The sequence below is a fragment of the Stigmatopora argus genome, chromosome 7 (genome assembly GCF_051989625.1).
Source record: "Stigmatopora argus isolate UIUO_Sarg chromosome 7, RoL_Sarg_1.0, whole genome shotgun sequence".
NCBI classification, from domain to species: domain Eukaryota; kingdom Metazoa; phylum Chordata; class Actinopteri; order Syngnathiformes; family Syngnathidae; genus Stigmatopora; species Stigmatopora argus.
In genome coordinates, this window is record NC_135393.1 from 10,392,043 (window position 1) to 10,413,007 (window position 20,965).

Sequence of the window (20,965 nt, forward strand, 5' to 3'; positions counted from 1 at the left end):
AGAAATGACTGCTTATTTTGATCAAATAAATATTTTATTTCTTTACATTCAAATTACAATACAATCATAGTGCATGGGATTACAATGAACAGCTAGTAAAGCTGATAGGACAAAACAGAAGAAACATTTAAAAGACATGGCGAGTAGATGACTACATGATAATGATTTCATAATCTCAATGAGGTGAAACACTGATACAGTTTGGACATCATTGCTGTACTTCCGGAAATTAAACTGTTGTTTAAATATAACTACTTGTGAGTGGCTTCAACCAAAAGCTATTACAATTAGGATTACACAACTATCAGTATTAATTAACTTTGTAATCTTTAATGAGGAAGATGTTATTTCGTATCCATCAAAATATCACCTTAAACGATTCACTCAAAGCCACCGTACAAGATATAAGTCAAGCACATTTGTATTGGATACCTATTCTCCAACATATAATAAGCAGACAATGCTAAGTAACAAGTTTTTATGTAAATGTCTCCTAATTGCAGCATATATCACATAAATATGTATAGTATTATAAAAGGAGCCACTATACTCAAACCCTACAGTTGCCCTGTTATATATATACCATGGTACCTCTACTTACGAACATCTCTACATACAAAATATTCAGGTTAGGAAAAGCCTGAATGGGAAATTTACCAAATATGAAATCTCAAAAATTTCAAACATCCTCTTCTCGCATCTTAAACGAGTGATGACAGCTGCTTGTTAGGTGATGAATTGATCGTGGAAATTTCAAATGTGTGCTGCAATTATATGCTTCAATTCAATGCAACCCCCCCCCCCCCCCCCCCATGTATGGCTTCTTGGGAGATAATTTCCCACAGCACACCGGATAATATCTCGCAGATCTTGGTAAACTGAAATAAATAAGCTAAGAAAAGAATTGTAATAAAATGGCAATTGGGATTTTTTTTTTTTTTTTTTAAATGGTGATGTGATTTTTTTAACGTGTCGAACGCCCTTACTCCTTATCCTGGATTAAACATTATATGAATACAATGTGGTCATGGTGAGTCATAATATACATGTGGAATTCTATTCTTTAAACAAAAAAAATGTATTTTTTTTACTTTGTATGTATTTATTATTATTTATTTTATAGTATCATGTTACTAGCATTTCTAATTTAAAAGATTTGCTCAAAGTAGTATACTTACATAATTTGGCACTGTAAATTAAAGGCTGGTGATTTTGACAATTTGTGTGTACTCTTTTTAAGGGTTGCAGAGTACCAATTCAAAAACTGTTTAAATGCTGGAACCGGTTTATATAATACAAAGTACTAACTGAGTTTGAAAAAAATCCAAATGATAGCCAACCATATCGAAGATGCTCACTTATTTTGTGTGTATGTTTCGTGTGTCACTATAAATAGGGTGAGCTGTTTTGCTGTCCCCAAATAACCAAAATATTGCACCGACGGTCTTCTCCCGAGTATACTATGCTATGCAATATAAAAACCTCAAAACTTCACCATTCCTCTTCATGGCAGTCATCATCACCACTGCCTATTATCCCCATTATAGCCATGCCTGCAATGTACACACACCAAGATACCATCACCATTAGCAAGACAGAGGACATACCAAGGCTACGGTTGCCCCGGACAACTGTGATTGTCTTCTCAAAGCTGGTGCGTGGGGGCAGAGGAGGGGCAGGCTCCATGTTGTTGTCTTCCTTGATGCCAAAATGCAGATGTGGCTGGATTTCCTGGGAGGATATACAAACAAAGATAACTTTCAGATATCAAAATCTAAATTAACTTTTCTTCTGCCAATGAAAAGGAAATATATTCTGCAACCTTGAAATAGAGTGATTGATGAATCCTGTAAAAATGTTATCCCTGAAAATATGACATCAATGTTTTACCTTTTTTTCATGATGGTTAAAATGAAAAAAAAAAATTATTATGTAATTCACTGGACTTGGTTGGTGTGTAAAGTTACAAGTTAACGTCCTGTGATTTTAGTGCCCCTTTTTCGAAAATGATATTATTACAGTATATCTGAGAGAAAACGGGGTTTATGTCAGCTTAACAAATAGGGTTTTAAAGTAAAATAAAAATGTTAAAACACTTTCAAAATTACAAAACAAATGTAAAATTTGCATTCCACTCCGTTTTCAATTCTTCATTTTATTTAAATTTGTTATCATTGCCCCTTTGAATGCCAATTGTCGCTTATCCATTTTAAAATGGCGACTTCATTTATTACATTCCTGCAGTTTAGTTGTGTACTTGTACTTTTTATTCATTTAAAAGTTATAGTATGTCTTATATTTTAAATGATTTATTCATTGATGGTGTCCTTAAGTTCAGTATAAAGAGTAGTAATCAAAATTCAGACATCACATTTTTTCTACTGAAAGATGTGCAGAAAATAATGCACATTCATAAATTTTAAAAGGATAAATATTGTATGAACCTACTGCAGACTGAGAGAAACAGTCAGAAACATTCCGTCTCCTCCTTTAGAATTGTCTTCTGGCTGGGATGTTTCAAACAAGCACGATTGACAAGGAAACATAATAATCTCAATAGCATCAATACTAGCAAGTGCCAGTAGTATGATTGACAGTTGGCAGGGACACGCCTAGAGATTCCTAACACACATAGGAAAAGCTGTTTTTCACCCTTTTTAAAGACTTATTGTCTACTGTTATTGCAGGCAAATTGTTAGCTTCAAGATTTAAACTCCAACAGTGTCCTCAGAAGCACAGGAAGCACAGCATGGGAAAGATAATTTAAAAAGTAATAACTTGCAGGGTGAAGGCCTCGGGAATGCTTCTAGGAGGCAGCACACCAACAAAGGTAGACTACTTGGGTCCCCGCGGATTGAAAGAAAGGTTCAGTGAGGAGAAATTCTTTGAACCTTCACAGGCAGCACTGATGTTCAGATGCTACCTTTGCAACATCTTTGATGAGAAACCTCAGTATGTGCAGCTAGCTACGTGCGAGAGACAAGGTTAGATCATGTTCTTATGCTACACCGGATGCCATCATTGTCCACTAGGCATTCACTGAGAGCAACAGACAATCGCAGGCAATTAAGAAAAGTCCAGCACAAAAGACTGCCACATTGGATAAACAAGTCTGACGAGGACCACTTTCTCCACACGTGAGCGGTGGGTGATACCTTCCCATATATGCCTTTCAATTTCATAGTCATGGTATTCTACTTTTAGACGTGTAATGAGTACTTCTTTTATGTAATAATGCTGGGCCAGAATACATGATACAGTGAAATGCCTGAACATATAATATACCAAGATGCCGAAATGATTAAGGGTGTAAATTACCAATGACATGACATCACATAGATTCTTTGGACAACAGTATTGAGCCAGATCAATGGATTGTTACACCCCTACAAATGACCAGTATAACAACATCTGTTGTGTAGTTTTTGTTGTAATTTACAGTATTGCCAAACTGCACTACATTTTAATATAATGTCATACCTGTCAACATATACGTTTTCCCCATATTTTATATGTTTATTACCAGTATTTTGCTGCCTTGCATTTGCACTTTTTTTTTTATTTAAAGAGGAGCAATTGGCCGAGGTTGACACGTATGTAATATACAGTGGAACCTCTACTTACGAATGCTGCTAGATACGAAAGATTCAGGTTATGAAAAGCCTTTGGTCCAAGTCAGAAAATCAAACTTCCCCAAAACGTAAATAAACTTCCTGTATCAAGTATTCATTCATTTTCTGAACCACATTATCCTCCTTAGGTTCACGGGGGTGCTGGAGCCTATCCCAGCTGACTCCGGGCCAGAGGCGGGGGACACCTTGAATCGGTGGCCAGCCGATTGCAGGGCACAAGGAGACGGACAACCATGCACACTCACACCAATACCTAAGGGTAATTTAGAGTGTTAGCACGCTGTAGGCGGACGTTAAATCCAACCGAGTGTCATTGTGGACAACATGTACGACAGTGCAGTACATTGCCAGACCGACTCGAAAAGAGTGCGCTCCAGGTAAATGCCAAAGCCCGCCCGAAGTGGGATATTCGCTGTCAGCAGAGTTGGAGTGCGACCGTCTGGCCAAAAGCCCCCTTTCCGGGCACTTTTTAAATCTTTTCCGGCATCATAGCAGGGAGTTCTTGATTCGTGTACCTTCGACCTTTGTTAATCAGGGAATTGTTTCTTGAGTGTGCATAACATAATTTTAAGTTGTTATTTGGTGTGTTTATATATGTAATTATTTAAATACTTTAATATTGATATGAATACAGTGCTTATGGGCACCATGTAGTTTCCAAAGAACACACAACTCACCCACTGGCTGTTCTAAGAAATAGAATGGCTATCTAAAATGTATGTGTACGTATTTCTTACCGAGTTGTTGTAATATGGTTGGACGTTGTTATCCGCCACGTTGTAAGTGTTGGCCTCAGCTGCATCCGCTAGCAGGCTGACCTGAGTGTGGATATCGCTGTCATCGCAGGAGCCTCGCAGGCTCCTCTCCAAGATAGGCGTCAGGCCACCACAAAGTTCCAACTGACAAAATACAATTACAAAGTATAAGCCACATAAACTTGAGAGATGGCAGTAAATTAGATACCAGTCACTCCTCCTCTTGCCTCTCTATTTCTAGTGTGGCTGAGCTATGTGCTCACCTTGGAGGGGCATTAAATATTCAGACAGCCTGTAACTGGACCCGGTGGTCCTTGTTACTAGGCCACAGTCCACAACAAAAGAGAGTTCTTGAGAGTACATTCAGTAATTAACTAGTCTTGGATAATAAAACGTCACATACTTAACGCGAGTCATTCAGCCAATTATATTTTCAATATATATCACGGTGGGTTACGCCAGAAAATGTCCACGTGTTAGCCAAATGCTGAATAGCTTTAAACATACTTATGGAATACAATGTCTTCAATTATGTGTGCGTATTTTGTATCATTTGTAAATAGCTTCCATGTTCATTAACTATTTCAATGTACCAAACATGAAGTCACGCAATTTCAAAATTAATCCATTGATACATATTTGTCAGATGTCTTTGTATTTCATAAAATAATTCATTTACTACAGCAAATATATATTTCATACGCTTGTTCAATTGGGCATGTGGTAATTTTTTTTTTTAGCTTGTCTTGATGCTTGTTTATTTGCCAAGGGCAAACATGCAGTGGTTATTTTCAGCCCTGATACAGTTCAACACATCAATCAAAAAAATAATCCATAAATTAAAGTATGTGTGACATGTTAAAGTGTATAACATATGTCTATGCAAATGTCAATAATGCAAAGCCAATATCTCTGTAAATAAATCATTTTTTTTCAATGTAAATCCTGTATCTTTTAAATTGAACATAAAGTGAGTTGTTCTGATGGATTTTCGTTCAGGGACATAGATTAATATTAAATGTTATATTAAACATTTGTGATGAGATAAACATGCATAATCCCAGTTGAAAGTTCAATTAACGTAAGATATAGTTTAAAACGAATTTAATTTATTATTATTTATTAAGTATTATAGAGAACAACCTAAGCAGGCTGTGGCGCTAATCCTCAGTACGTATCGCCAAGAAACATACAAGTGGAACAAAGAGGGTGCCCAAAACGGCAGCGTGAGTTTACAGCGGACAAATTGCCCGAAAGGCATCATATCTAAATGATTTCCATTTCAAGTGAAGCGTATACAGGCCACTACTGCCTTTCTAAAGAACTAGGAAAACACTTGCAAAAAATGAATACATTTGCCTTGAGGCGTTGTTTACATCTGATCTGTAATTTGTTCAAATAGACATGCATTTTCCAAATTTACCGGCAGTGGTTTAGAAACACCAATGTGCACAGGGCCATAGCCAGTGGACTTCAGCACATGCACAGCATAATCCAGACTCGAGCCTTCCAGATTGGTTTCATTGACAAACATGAGGCGATCTCCCGGGAGAAGGCGGCCATCTCTCTCAGCCACACCGCCCGGCACCAAGGAGCGAATTACCAGCACTGTTTTAGTGGCATCCTCCGGATCCTGCCAAACAAGCATATGGACAAAGTCACACATGAAAGATTTCTACACACATTGGACAAACGTGAGTTAATATGTAGAAATCTCAAGACAGACAACTTATCTGTTATTTACATAAACATTCACAAAAATATTCATTTTAATTTTCAAGAGGAAATGTACCAGTTGGACTGACATGGTTTTGAACCCAGGAACCCAGAGCTGTGAAGCTGACACGCTAACCACTCAAGCCGCCAGGCCGCCAGGAAATGTACCTATTTTTTGTTATTTTATTTGTCAGACCCATCTTGAGAATAGCTATTTAGAGCTGTATTGTTTTGCTCATGATTTTTAACAAGTAGTATGGATTGCGTGGGTGGCAACACTGGAAAATTGATGAAAAATAAAAACAACAGTGGAATTGTTCATTTTTAAATTTGTTATCTGCACAGTATATTCCTTCACATAGAAAATAAACCTTTCCCAAATTATTTTCAGATTGCTGGACACATTTCTTCACTGATTGGTGAGGCTGCTGTTTATTCCAGTCTGACTTATTTTCAGAAAGGTTAAGGTTCTTGTCTATTACCTGATAGTCCAGGATGCTGAAGCCCAATCCTGAATCGCCTTTCTCCAGCTCTACCACCTGTGCTTCTCTCTCCCACATTGCAAGTGGGGGAGACATGGGGGGCACACCACGCTTTGTGATGTCCTCAGCTGTAGGACAGGGAATAACGCAGCCCTGGTCTAACTGAGAGAAGGGAAAAATACATGTTGATCCTGCAGCAGGAAAAAGAATGAAAAGCAGTTGCAGACACATCAGGCTTTGCCTGCCATTCACCTTGTCATTGAACTCAGCCAGCAGCTCTTTCAGGGTGAGGTGGCAATCCTCCTCTTCTTCTTCATCACTGTCAGGAATAGCAGGGGGAACAATGCGGGAGCATACCAGGTAAACACACATGGGCAGCTCCTTGAGGATGTTGACCACCTCTTTGTGTGTCTCCCCAATTAGTGGGATACCATTCACCTGCAATGGAGTTTACATACGATGTATGTTAGACACCCACATCCACCACTAATAAATGAAAATAATAAACTTACTTTATAACAGAATATACTTCATGATATATTCTTGTTTAGTTAAGATAAAAATGATGACACCGTGGCGAGGTGTACTGTGTGCAACAATGACTTCACCATTACCCACGGCGGAATTAGTGATTACAAAAGACATGTTGAGGTAAGCTAAATTTTCACACGCCATCACCTGCATTTTATTTCTGTTGGTTTGAGAATGTTATAAAACTAAGCAAAATGTAATAATATGTTTTGAGTCAAACACAAACTCAAATCAAACTCAATGTTGGCTAAATAGGTAATAGGTTTGATAAAGATCTCCTTGAAATTAGTTTTTGGATTTTGGGATGGCTGTAATACTTTGGGTCGGTGAGTAGTTTCAAATAGACTGAGAAATTGAGGGGTTAGTTGGGGAATTGGAAAGAAAAAAAACTTTGCCATGCTGGAATTCTGAGGTGAAGATCAAAGCATTGCAATGTGACAGAGATTTAGAGTGGAAGAGTACAGCAAAGGTCCACAAATGGCTGCAAAATTCACCTGGATACTTCCCAAAATTCGACAAGCTTTCCTCACGAATGACGAGTAATGTGTGTGGGTGCATGATCTTGCTCACGACAGCTGTGGGAGTGCAAACTCGGCCCCCTTAAGAGCAGAAATGCCAGGCACACTGACATCCAGCTTCTTATTAATACTACTGGTTGCTTACATGACGCTACTCTCAAATGGTGATCTAAATGAAATGTTCAGGATTTTTTCTTTTAATTTGCTATCTTAATATTATCAACTCTTAAAGAAATGCCCCCCCCCAACTGAGTTTGATACAGACAACTGGTAATTGGTTTCAATCACAGTTTCCTTCTCAGCACACTGCGTGCATACAATAGAAGGAGGTAAGTTAATTACCCATTCACCCATTTGCTTTTTCTTTGTCCAACAAGACAATTAAAAAAAACTATAGCAAAAAAATTCCAACCCTTAGCCTATTCACAAGTTCAGGATCCTCACCTCTAGGATCTGGTCCCCAGTGAAAATCTTGCCACTTTGGCCAATTGGGCCTTCTGGTAAAACTGAGCACAAGTAATGGTGTCCAGCCCGCGCCTCTAGACTGATGCCCAGGCCACTTGTCTCACTGAAACGCTCCATCTGGCAAACCTAAAACAGGAACAGTAAAAATATTACCTCTTTCCAACACGGGAGCCTTTTAGTTAAGTATGAATATGAATTTAACACATTTTCCTGGAATGTAGAATATTTATTACATCAATGATAATGCAACCATTCGTTTAATTAGTGGAAACGGCAGACTTTCTCACCTGCACCTTAAAAACTTTTATGGGAATCATACTATTGTAAACACACGTGGTGGTTGCCTAAAACCACACAGTTCTTGAGGTAGTAAGATACATTTTTTTGCCATTTGATGCTTAAGCATTTAAGCTTTAAGCGGAAGTCACATGAAGTCACAACCAAAATGACGATTCAAGCAATGTATGCTATAAATATTTACAAAAGTACATACTATAACTTCGTATCGGGGTCCAACTGCACGTTGCCACCTCATCCTTAGATCTTCTTCCTCTGCCAGTGTCAGTCGTACTGCTGGGGTGAAAGACACCCCCCCAACACCACACATACACACACATTTAACAGCTAAATATGATCATAGGCCTGTAGCATTTATTCCCGCTAGGATGGAAAACAGATTCATTATCTGTACTGTATAATAAAGAGAAAACTACCTGACCTTGGAGCAATGATGTTCATATAAAAAGCCACTAAAGCGTGCATTAATCAAACCCACACATTTGCATCAAACCAATGTTTTCTTGTATTTGATCTTTGAATGCGTCATACTAATCAAAGCTCATTTAAAAGAACTCCTCAATCAAATCATAAGAAATCTCTCTATAAAGACACATATGCAGGAAAGCTAAGAGGCAAATCATCTAGAAAGAGCTGAATAAGTTGGATAAACACATGATTGCACATCACTATAAATAGACTCTCATCAAAGAGCATGCTTTTGCCGCTACATTGCTCTTCCACAAGCCTACTTAAGAGTATCAGAGTGAGGCTCATCATCCACTTGCAGACTGCAGTGCAGCATAAGGAAAGGGGAGCTTACCGTTTCTTGAATCATGTCGGGGCCGTCTGTTGGCGTATGCAACACGCCGGGAGATTTCACGCAGTGAGCATATTCCTGGGAGGAAGCAAAGATTTTAACAAACATGCGTCTCAACTCACTATGAATAATGTCAATGTTACAGTTACTGGGACACCAATACAATTTAATGAAATGCATTGCAAGTGCTAAAACACATACTGAGTCAACAAATATCTCTCTGACTGGGAGAATCAAAAGCGAGTCATATTATCCAGGCAAAGACAGTGTTTTTGCAAAATGTCAATAGAGTGTACATGTTCAATAACAGTATGTGGTCTTCTTTCTTTATAGAAACTGAAAAGGGAAGCTAGAAATGTCTATGAATATCATTTAGGCAGAGGAGCTTCATCATAAAAACAAAAAGATAAATGCGGAAAAATAAATCGAGTTTGTTATGCTTATTCCAACATCTAACCTGTCTCATGAATCTTGTTTAGGCCCACTCTATAGGGATTGCCCTCGTGGAAGCTGTGGGAGTGTCTGAGGGGCTCCAGTGGAGGAACTGGGGGCAAGATGTGACTCAGACAGACAGTCTTCCTCAGCAGCCTCAGTCTGACTACAGGGCCTGTCCTCCTCAACACCTCCATTGCACGCTGCTCACTGCAGCCCTGCAGGCTCACGCCATCCACCTGGGAAAGTGACACGGAGAAGGGAGCATGACAGAGATTAAGGAAGAGTCAAGCAAATGCTGCCAAGAAATCTAAGCCGTAGAGCAACGGTTTCCACAAACCAACACTGGATATTGAAGTAGCATAAAAATACAAATGAGGAGGCTGGTAGCGACTCTATTGAAAATGAACTGGTATCATGATGAGCAAGTTCCAACCTTTATATTTTATTCTTGAATTGGTCACACTCACTTTCACGCTCAGGTAAAAATCCTTCCTAACGAAGCTACTGCTGTTCCTACTGCATGTGCCACTTATAGTGGAACACGCTTCGGAAACTGGAGACAACAGTGGGTTAATTTAAGAGCATTTAGTACTCTTGATCCTTTTTTGCATCCCATTTCTTAAAATTTTAAACCATTCCTCATACTTCCCATTGGTTAGATTTTTGAGTCACCGTATAAATATTTTAGACTTCCTTTTTGAATTTGTGATGTGTCACACAAAGAAAAACAGTCTAACACTCCAGTCTAACACAGGTCCTTAACAAAACTGAGTTAGCAAAATAATTATCAAATCTTTTAAATTATTTTTGTGTTTCTGGTCCATTGAAGGACATCCAGAATATTATGTGAAAAATGGGGAACTTTCTCATAACAGACCCAAGTATCTCAAGAAATAGGCTACACACAGGAGATTGAATCTGCATTTTTCCCCACTTAAAAATGCTTCCAGAGTACCTTAACAAAAGCTCTGACATTGCTCAATCACGCTGCACAAAGCTGCAATGACTAAAGTACAATTAACCTCCATTTATCACAATTTAAGCACATTTTTAATGGTATTTGGGGGGGCAGACTCTATAAACCTTTGTTAACATGACAACCAGGCATACATTGTGTGTGACCGAGTGAGGAAATGTCTATACTTCTAACCAAATTTGGTGTCACGAGAGATTGAAAGCAACTTGCGAATGTAAGTCACTTGCTTGTATGATTTAAATTTTATAAATAATCTGAGACTCCCTCCAGTCTCGTTTTTCTGCATAAATTGGGAAATAAATTGCACTTGTACAAAGCCATCACTATGTGATTTAATTATTGCCATGATATAATTCATTCCAGGTCAAGACACTTTCAGAAGTGGCAGCGAACAAAACGTTTACTTGGTTCTATAATTTTTCAGTCACACATGGGTCAGCAAGAACTCCAGAGACCTAATTATGTGTATACAAACAGTTGAAAAGTCAATTTCCCAGAACATATCCCTTTTGGGGCTTTAGCTTGTCCACACGGCTTTTCTCCTGATCTATAAATAGGACCAAACTGAAGTTGGGACCTTATGCAAACCTTGAACTTAAAAATAAACACTTAAATTTGAGCTAAGATATTAATACCATGTGGGACAGGCTGCCATGAGAGCTATTTGTTTGAGATGTTTATTGTTATTGCCATTTGTTCCCAGACTTTCTAGTTTCTGCATGTAATCATGCGGCAAAAAATAGCATTTTCTAGCAATACAAAATGTCAGGGTCAGAAAAGCAGAAACAACAGGCTTACTATATTTACAAAAAGATGTCACTGTGAGGGGGTAAAGCCCTGGAATTTTCCCTCAAATTTTAAGGCACTTTCACAGCAGAAAAGGTGCAATTTACTGTAATGGCTCTCAAAGGTTTGTGATTTCAATTTCTAGTTTGGAAACAGACATTTAACTTATCTGTGCCAGAAGCTACAGTGAAACTAAATATTAGTTGCCTGCGTCGTTTTCCAACTCTACATTATTCACACTATCTTAACCAACCTGGTACAGCCCTATCGTAAACCCTTATCTCTCTGGTTAGCTTTTAGTACCTTTTACAGCAACTGGACTGTGACTGAGCACCACCAATTATAGTGGACTTTCAATGGTAAAACAATTTAGAATTGTTTTTGTTCTTTTTGTTCTTGTCAACAAAGTCACAGAAATGTCATTTATATCAAATACTTGCATGGTTGTGATTTTATCCCCACCCAAGCTAGGCAGTTTTAGGCTGCCCGTTTTGGGCTGGGACAAACTCCTGCACCTCGGCAACCCTCGTGAGGATAAGCGGCTCAAATAAATGAATGGATATTTATTCTTCAACAAGCACGTAAACAGTGCAAACAATTTCAAATGATTTTTATTCATACTTACAGACAAGATGATATCGCCAATATGAATGTGTCCATCCTGGTCAATACTGCTCCCTTTTAAAATACTTTTCACTGTCACACCAGCACTGTACACTAAGGGGGAAGAACAAAAAATGCTCATCACAACTCCACCTTTCCCCCCTCAATTTAGTTTATGAAACGTATGAAACATCCTTTATTACTTGAGTTTAGGTCACCAATATAGCTGGCAATGGTGAATCCCAATCCCCGGCTGTTTTTAGTAAACTGCACACTGAATTCATAGTCATCATTTAAGTCATAGACCTGGTGAGAAATACACAGAAAACATTGTTTATACCACAATTTAAACCTTCCCAGTTTATTAAGAATAATTACACATTGATAGTACACATTTGACATTTGAGGGGTAACATCATGATCATTACTGTGCAGTTAAAACAGCCCAGCTCTACTCATGGCTTGTGTTGCTAATAGTTTGTTCCTGTTTTCTAAACAAGTACACACCAATACAAGGTATGTAAAGATGAATGTTTTAATGATTACAAAAATATATCTTTTTTTAAAAATCACAGGAACTGAACCATTGCTTAAACACTACAACCTTCAGAATGTTGTCTTTCACAATGATATTTTTTTTATTTTGAGTACAATTTGCAATTGTAACAGACCTCGTCATCCAAGGACTCCTGGCTGAGGACAGGAGAGAAAAGGTTGTCCTTGTTGATATCCCTGGCGATGAGTAGTTTTACCTTGCTACTAGCATTTCTCAGCACCTGGGCCAGGAGGGCAATGAATATTAATGGACCCCACATCTATCTATCCATCCATCCGTCTATTATCTCACCTGCGCAACCTGCTCACTGTTCATGCCAGCCAAATCGGTATCTCCAATGCGCAAGATTTGGTCCCCACTGCGCAGACGTTTATCCTTGGTATGCCAACATATAATCAGAACACATTTTTCTGTTAACTCATTAAGAGTGCCCAATGGGAGGGCAGCGAGGTGTTGGGAGCCAATGGAAGAGCAAGTCTATCATGCTAATTTAAAAATAAAATACAGGAAGTGTGTTTACGTTTGGGGAATGTTAGATTTTTTGTGGGGGATTTTGCATTTCGGTACTTGAATTTATTGGGTGTCATGAGAATTTTTTTTCCCAGTGAGACATTTTATAACCAGCATATTTTCTACATAGAGACATTCGTAAGTAGAAGTACCATTGTATTTCCAAAAGTCTTATAAACTTCCAGGAATGTAGCAGTGTTAGGCGTGAAATTGTACATAGGTCAACTCAAGTGTACCAATTAAACTTTTTTATGAGGTCACTCTCAAGTAGAAGAATTTAAATAGTATATTTATGTGACATCAATCTGTTATTGTCTCTCATTAAACAGTTGTGCTTTTGTGCTATGGCTACATACCTACACAGATCTGTACAATGTGAGATTAACATTGTTTTTCTCATTGTCTGACCAAATTGCACATTTTAAACAATTTTTCAATCACGCACCTTTCCAGCTGATCCACCAGGCAGTATTGTTTTGACCATGACTCCTGTACTTCGTCCTCCTATGATGCCAAAGCCAAGCCCTTTCCCATCATTAGTTAATTCTATGATTTCCAGGTGACGCCTCTAATGAATTAAAAAAAATAAAAACAGTTTAGTAAAGACAAAACTTCCAACGAAATTAGATATTATATATGTATGTACAATAGGGTTTGCCCATGTTTATGGTAATTTCATCATAATTAAAAAAAATCATATAATTGTCAAATTAAAGGCATTGATAATTATAATAAAAAATTGGCACCATCCCACTTTACTCATGACTCTTAGGTGCTGTTTACACAACAACGTTAACAGGAATAAAAAAAATCAAATACAAAAAAAAATAAAACTATTTCCAGAGAGCCCTATCATTTACACAGCGACAGCATTTTGGTCTGAAAATGCAAAAAAGTTCTAAATGTTGAAATCTTGACACTCCACCCTGTCGTTGCCGTCTAAACAGTTGACAACTTAAAAATGAGTTTCTAGTAACATCAGACTCCGGCACAGTTAGAGTTAATGCTAACCTCGTCCTTTGCATTATCCTCCCCTACACTACCGACTTTCATATCCTCCCTTACTAAAGCCCTCTATGCTCCCCTGTTGTTGTTTAAACATTCCCTAATTGGTCCATAGTTCGGCAATTCTGTTATTGACGCAGCAACCCAAACACATTATTACATATATGAGTTACAACTGAGCACCACCATTGAAGCTGATATACATAACTTCTAATAGAGAGCCAATCAGAAAAAAAAACAGATTTGTATACCTCATGGGCAATTGCTGACAGATTCCTCCCCATGGACATAGTTCGGGAAATCCGAGGTGGTGTGCAGTACTAAAGGAAAGGCATATAAACGAAAGTGACATCGTGCAAGTCGAGCAGAATCACAAAATTTAATACTCAGCAATGCTCATGTCATATTCACTAAAAAAATTAGCATTTTGAAAGGCAATGTGTGTGCCTTGAGAATAAATTGCTGCACTTTTAAAAAAATAATCTCATGCTTACGATTTATATTTGAGATACCTGTGATTCAATGGGCATGCAGTTTTCTGCGTAGAGATCTGGAAAGGACAAGTCCTGTGAGTCCAGAGAGGAAACACTTCCATCTCTGTGGAAGGACTTGCTAGGTTTTTGGTTTTCCATGGCCCAGGTGTAGGAGTCACTGTGGCTGAGCGCCTTGGAATCCATCGACACACCCTGGCACTTGCCATAGCTCATTGACACTGATTTGGAAAGACCCTTGGCCTGGTAGAATTGGTGCATGCAGGAAAATTTGGAAATAGAAGGCAAACGTGACAATGATTAAGATGGCTGTGATAGGGCAACCACAAATAAACAGAAGCATTGATATAAAGTATGAAAAGGGTGTTAGTGATTATATGCCATTATTCATTAGGTTCTGAATCAATGACACTAAGCTAATCACCAACCTTTCAGTTATTGCAGCAGACGTATCAAAGAGCCAGACAGACACATATTAAAATAAAACTATCGGTGACGGATTAAATCATAATAGTAACTAAAAGTATTGTTTTTAATCAATTCATCCTTAAAGCAGCAGTATTTTTTTCTTCTTTCCAATGTGAATTTGAAATGGTGGTGGAGATATGACAATGTTCTCTCTTGGACAAGGCTATAATAAGCAATAATAAGAAAACAAATAATAATAATATGAATCAAAAATAGCAGATAGTAGAGAGAGTAGTCAAGATGAAATCTCTCAATGACTCCTGAACAGTAACTGGAAGACGCAATAATGCTTGTGTTGATCTTGAGTGTTAGCCTATTAAGGCTTAATCACACTTATCAAGCCTTGATACACTGCCAAGCAACATAAGACCTTGATTTTGAGTTATCTTTCACATAAACTACACAGTAAATAACCCTTTTCAAGTACTAGACCAGTTGTATCTTGATCACGTCCGGAACACATACAACAATACACAAAAACTTGTGTATGACTCTTTGATAACTTCTTGACATTACATAGTGTACAACCACTTCTTCCTTTAACCCTCTTCCTGCCTCCCTCTTGCTGTCTTCAGGCTTTAGTGGTAAGCCAAGGTAAGAAGATTACTCATCCGGTTTGCTTCCTGCATTCAGTATTTTAAGGAATGATTCCAGCTCCCTTCTTACTCATTCAATGTACACCAAACACCCCCACACACTTGAGCTCATGCTGTACCTTGGCTGGGGGCTTCTGCTGAGTCTTCTGTAAGCTTAATATATGAAGGAAAAGGGGGCTCCGTAGAACAGTCTTCAGCAGGCTGAGTTTCTCTTGAGCTGGAGCCTCCCCTCGCTCTTTCAGTTTGGCTTGAAGTCGCTCCACAGCCTCCAAGGCACGCTGAGTATCTGCTCAGAAATTGTACGGCATTAATTTGTGTGTCATTCAGCTACAAGGTTTCTCCCGGGTGACTTTGCAGTCATCCCTAGAGCTATGGCGTGTCCTTAACACTCACAACTAGCCTAATTCTGTAAGCATAAATGGAAGCCTGTCTTTTATATTCGTCAGTATTCGGCATCAGGAATTTCAAAGATGCAATTATAAAACAATCACAATATAATAAAGGAAAATAATACCACTAGAAATCTCAAGCGTTAATAGTCCCACATTCATTTGAGCTGAAAGAACTGCAGTATCTCATCTCATCTCATCTCATTTTCTGAAGCGCTTTATCCTCACCAGGGTTGCGGGGGGTTGCTGGAGCCTATCCCAGCTGATTTTGGGCCAGAGGTGGGGGACACCTTGAATTGGTGGCTAGCTAAGGAGACAAAGAACCATTTACGCTCACTCTCATACCTATGGTCAATTTAGAGTGACTAATCAGCCTTTCATGCATGTCTTTGGAATGTGAAACCGGAGTACCCGGAGAAAACCCACGCAGGCCCAGGGAGAACATGCAAACTCCACACAGGTGGAAAAACCTGGATTTGGACCCAGGTCCCCCACTGTGAGGCCGATCCGCTAACCACCCACCCAACGGGCCGCCCAGAGCTGCAGTATACACTTCACTAAAACAGATTTCAGCCATCATCACTCAAACCATTCAATGGATGCGTCTGCTTTTTTGTTGTTGTTATTTCACAACAAACAATTCATACAGTACATCAAGAAAAGAATGAGTCTCATAATTTTTTTCTTCATTTTGGTTGCATAAAATAACAAACGTTTTAGTCAGAGGAATAACAATGCTACACTAGTGAATTGAGTTTTTCCAATTCCAAAGCCTATTTAAAAAGCTTCCCTTTTTAATACATATTGGCATTAGCGGTAATAAACTGTGACACTGAAAGTTATTGTTACAATTCGACCTTGGGAATTTTATTTTCAATAATTCTGCGAGTGGCCTTAATCATAGGAGCCTGAAATGTTGCATGGGGTCATGTTTGCCTGCTGAATTTTGTGTGACAGGACCTATTGAGCATGACACACAAATTCAGTAAGTGCACACAGCAGACGCTTAAGGTGCCGTAAACTCTTCACAACAAAGTTGTCATCTTCTTTGAGTGCCCTACACCACCAAAATTGTCTTAAATACAGACTAAAAATATGAGGCATCTGTGTCTGGTCTAGAAGTCTTTAGTAAACTTACCAATGATCTCCATCATAGACCTGCTTGCTTTCTTACTTTGACTTCCTGTTTCAGTTAAATGTCATTTTCTTCATTGCACCATTAATTTTAACACCTGCGGTGGAAAAAAAAGACAAATAAAAAAAACTTAGTTCTCACTGCATGTGTGAAAGGAAAGTCGCCAACATTCTCTACAATTATATTCTACCAATTAATTCTGACTGCATACAGAATCATCTTCCGATCATAATGAAAGAAATGGGTTCAATATGTATTGCACATCTGTTCAACAACACACTTCATTTCCCTTGCCATTATCATTTTTTCTCATACAAGCGAATGGCTTGTTAACTAATGCTCTTTAGCAGGATTTAAATCTCCAAAAGGATTTACCAGTCCCTGATGGTAATTACCTGCGACATACTGCCTCTCTATCAGTCCACTATATATTTATAATGTTGATACTCACAACAATAAGTAAACACTTGCACAATCTTATGCATATGAATAAAAGTGATCCCATGTCGCCATTAATTTGGACGCTGTCACAGACAGATATAAATTAATGTGTCTCCTTTTATTATATATATTTTAGTACTCAATTGTATCCCATTGTGCGGTGTTTTTTGTTAGAAAGTTTTTTTAATTACACACTTTTAACATCCATCACTCAACTCAACATGTTATGAATCATTTTCGTCCTCTAAAAGCAGATTTAGCTTTAATTTTCTTTAAAGCTCTTGTTGTATAGCTTTTAAATGGACTTTTCCTTAATGAAGTGTCCATTGAATGTGTGCACAAGTGGTTTCAGTTGGCAATGACAACGTCTCATTGAAAAGCTAATTAATAATCAACAGATAGGTGCGTCGCAGGGAATATGCCCTTCACGGTTTATTTGGAATTTATTTTCTTTTAATAAGGGTGATGCAGAGTAGACAACATCAATATGAAAATCATTTATGATCATTAAATATGCGCGTTAGGTAGTAATTTGACATGACATACAGACAGCATCTCGTTCTATCCATTACCGTGACGAGCAGACGATCATCGCGGCCGGCCCATAAAGCTCTGCAGACTTGATTCACTGACGCAGGGGGAAGTGCAACAGGTCCAAGATGTTACTGTGGACGCTCAAAGCCTTCTCCAAGTCGCCTGGATACGCAATACAAGTGCGTTTCCATCAGCCACTAATAATCACGGCGCATTAAATACAACCTGCTATCAAAGCGTGTTACAAATTGGCAACCTCGTTTGTGCGCCCTCGAGTGCGCATGTCGACCGATGGATGATCCTCTGTCCGGACACCCATTGGACACAACGTCATTAAGTAGAGCCACGCAGTCGAGCAAATAACACTCTCAAAGTATAGTATAAATTTGTGTATTTTAGGAGGGTATAGTTGCCAAAGTTGTATTCAGGTATATACACATATATAAATATACATTTATATATATATATATATATATATATATATATATATATATATATATATATACATATATACATATATACATATATACATATATACATATATACATATATACATATATACATATATACATATATACATATATACACATATATACATATATATTATATATATAATATATTATATATACATATATAAACATAATTGTGTTCATAAGATAATAAGGCCAACATATACATTATGTTCCCCTACTGTTGATGATGTGCTATTTCTAGTTTTGTGATTTAAAAGAATGCCCTAAATGGTCAAGACTGTTGTCTGACTTTTTTTTTAAATCCCATTATATTTACAAGGGTAATGACTTCATAAACTAACTTTATGCATTCATAAAGTTTATTAGGGTAAACATTCAGTTTCGCCCCAAGTTTAACCCCATTTTTCTGCGTGTTTATACACAGTAGGTGGAGCCCTTACTCTAGACATCTCGGAGTCAGATCCACGTCCATGTTTTCCACCAGATAGCTCACTTGGTCTCTCCACTCTTCTCTCCTCGCGCTTTCTTTCAGTTTTTCTTTCTATCTTTCTTTCTGCGTGCATCCCCTTGGCAGAAATCATCACCGCCTCCCCTGCGCTCCTAAAACAGCCACCCACCCATCCTTGAGCTCCCCCCCGCCCGCCTTGCCTCACAAACCTCATGTCACCGGGCTCTCATCCCTGAGCGTCCACTTGGCCCAGCCGACCCCCCCAAAAATAATCTAACCGGTTTGTCATCACTGACCCTCTCCGACGAAGTTGACCGCACTCTTTTTGCCCTAGTGGAGAAAAGTCAAAGAAGGGGAAAAAGGCGTCGGGGGGAACGATAACGTGGGATAGAGATAGAGAGGAGGGAGAACGAGAGGGAGGGAGGACGGGAGGAGACAGGCGGAAAGAAATACGCCTCTATCCTCCTCTTGCACAGACCAGCGGACTTCCATCCGTCCATCCTCCTGCGTGGCTTAGGAGAATACACACGCTACCTTACTGCTCCTTTGCAAAGGGTTGCACACGTTTTCTTCTGCTTATTTTGGTTCTTTTTCCCTAAGAAGAACCGTAGTCGGTGAAGTCATTTCTCATCCTATCTAAGGACTGTACGAGAGCGGTCGCAATCTCGCCTCTTGGTGTGCACTGACTGGATGTGTATTTACGTGCTCCTGTTGGTGATACGGTAAACCTTTTTATTGCTTCCTCTCAAGACTGTATGATGATGTATCAACCTGTGTGCAGATCACCATGCCAATGGCATGGCAACCCCGTCTTGCTCATGGGAATGTGGCCTGGAAAGGCAACACTTGACCGGTCCCACTGAATGCAGAGTGGGGGGCTAGGATGTAACCTAATGTAAAGGAGTTGTGGCGGGCTATATAGTCACCTTGTATGTAGCCTGTGATGCTGTATGGGCGTCACACTGACGTAAAATATTTATAGCTAGACGCATGCTTCAAATGAATAAATAAATAAATAAGATTATTCTGGCGGAGGACAGAGCTTGCACATTATTATTCTGTTCCGCATGTGTCCGCTTCACTGCAGAGTGCATATGCATTGCTCTCAAGCCTGTCATTTATCAAGCTTCATCATCTTCATCTTCTCTTTCCTCATGTTAGCAGGCTGTTATTTATATATATTGGAATGCAGTCTGCTTTTTTGGTGTGAACATCAGTCTTAAAATCTAGTCATCGCAAGCACTCTGTAATCAAAGCAGTAGCCCATCCAGCAGGCCAGCGCACTAAGGGATATATGTCAATCATGCGGATTCATGAGTGAAAGCTATGACTCTTATTTACTGAGCACCCGCTCTGGGTTGCACAGTAAATGACCTTGATGAAAACTGCCTAAGGTGGCACAATATTGTTCTGTCTAGGTTGACAACAGCAGTAAATACAATAACAAGCCTTTATGACTATTTGTTGCAGAATTTTTAGGACTACTTTTCATGGGAAAATAGACACTGGCAATTTTTCAATATGTGATCGAGTTTTTTTTTCTGTCACTGACCCTTGTGAATCATAGGCGATTTTCACTCAGCATCGAAATGGCTCTTAGCTTGTAGTGTGCAAATTCTCACAAAGACGACGTGGATGCAAGTGCTAAGGCTGGAGTTAGTGACACTGTGTTGAGTCATCTGTCACTGCAACGGTCAAAAGGAATAAAAGTGTCAGGTGCGCAATGCTAGTGGGAAAATGGCCATTGGAGGCCATTGTGAATGTCTTTTTCTTTGGACTTGTGTGTTTTATTTATAGATTCACTTCACTGCCACTTTGGCAGCATCTGTTGTTGTGCACATTGTCTCTGAGGACATTATTATGTTTGTGGATTTTTTTGTTAAACATCTGGGTCCAGCACATCTGTTAAAGTTAATGTAATTGT

General features: G+C 38.8%; 2 protein-coding genes across 19 annotated transcripts in view; one reads left to right on the forward strand and one right to left on the reverse strand.

The window, feature by feature from the left end:
• LOC144077995 (multiple PDZ domain protein) overlaps window positions 1-20,965 on the reverse strand; it is a 126,166-nt gene that overhangs the window by 18,205 nt on the left and 86,996 nt on the right. For 5 of the 8 annotated variants that reach the window (XR_013301141.1, XM_077606147.1, XM_077606146.1 and 2 more), the window contains 19 exons: window positions 18,159-18,282; window positions 17,149-17,242; window positions 15,741-15,907; window positions 14,579-14,800; window positions 14,318-14,386; window positions 13,507-13,629; window positions 12,843-12,926; window positions 12,667-12,771; window positions 12,199-12,301; window positions 12,018-12,109; window positions 9,653-9,866; window positions 9,199-9,273; window positions 8,593-8,672; window positions 8,079-8,225; window positions 6,838-7,023; window positions 6,586-6,747; window positions 5,811-6,020; window positions 4,370-4,531; window positions 1,608-1,731 (listed from right to left, as the gene is read on the reverse strand). Coding sequence is in view for 7 of the 8 variants with exons in the window: in XM_077606147.1 (XP_077462273.1) it covers window positions 1,608-1,731; window positions 4,370-4,531; window positions 5,811-6,020; window positions 6,586-6,747; window positions 6,838-7,023; window positions 8,079-8,225; window positions 8,593-8,672; window positions 9,199-9,273; window positions 9,653-9,866; window positions 12,018-12,109; window positions 12,199-12,301; window positions 12,667-12,771; window positions 12,843-12,926; window positions 13,507-13,629; window positions 14,318-14,386; window positions 14,579-14,800; window positions 15,741-15,907; window positions 17,149-17,164 (2,341 nt within the window). In the remaining variant the exon portion in view is untranslated. The other 3 variants (XM_077606144.1, XM_077606145.1, XM_077606143.1) reach the window with 3 other exon arrangements.
• adgrl3.1 (adhesion G protein-coupled receptor L3.1) overlaps window positions 19,262-20,965 on the forward strand; it is a 110,923-nt gene continuing 109,219 nt past the window's right edge. For 6 of the 11 annotated variants that reach the window (XM_077606152.1, XM_077606156.1, XM_077606157.1 and 3 more), the window contains exon 1: window positions 19,262-19,763. The gene's annotated coding sequence lies outside the window, so the exon portion shown is untranslated. The remainder of the gene's footprint in view (window positions 19,764-20,965) is intronic. The other 5 variants (XM_077606148.1, XM_077606153.1, XM_077606154.1 and 2 more) reach the window with 1 other exon arrangement.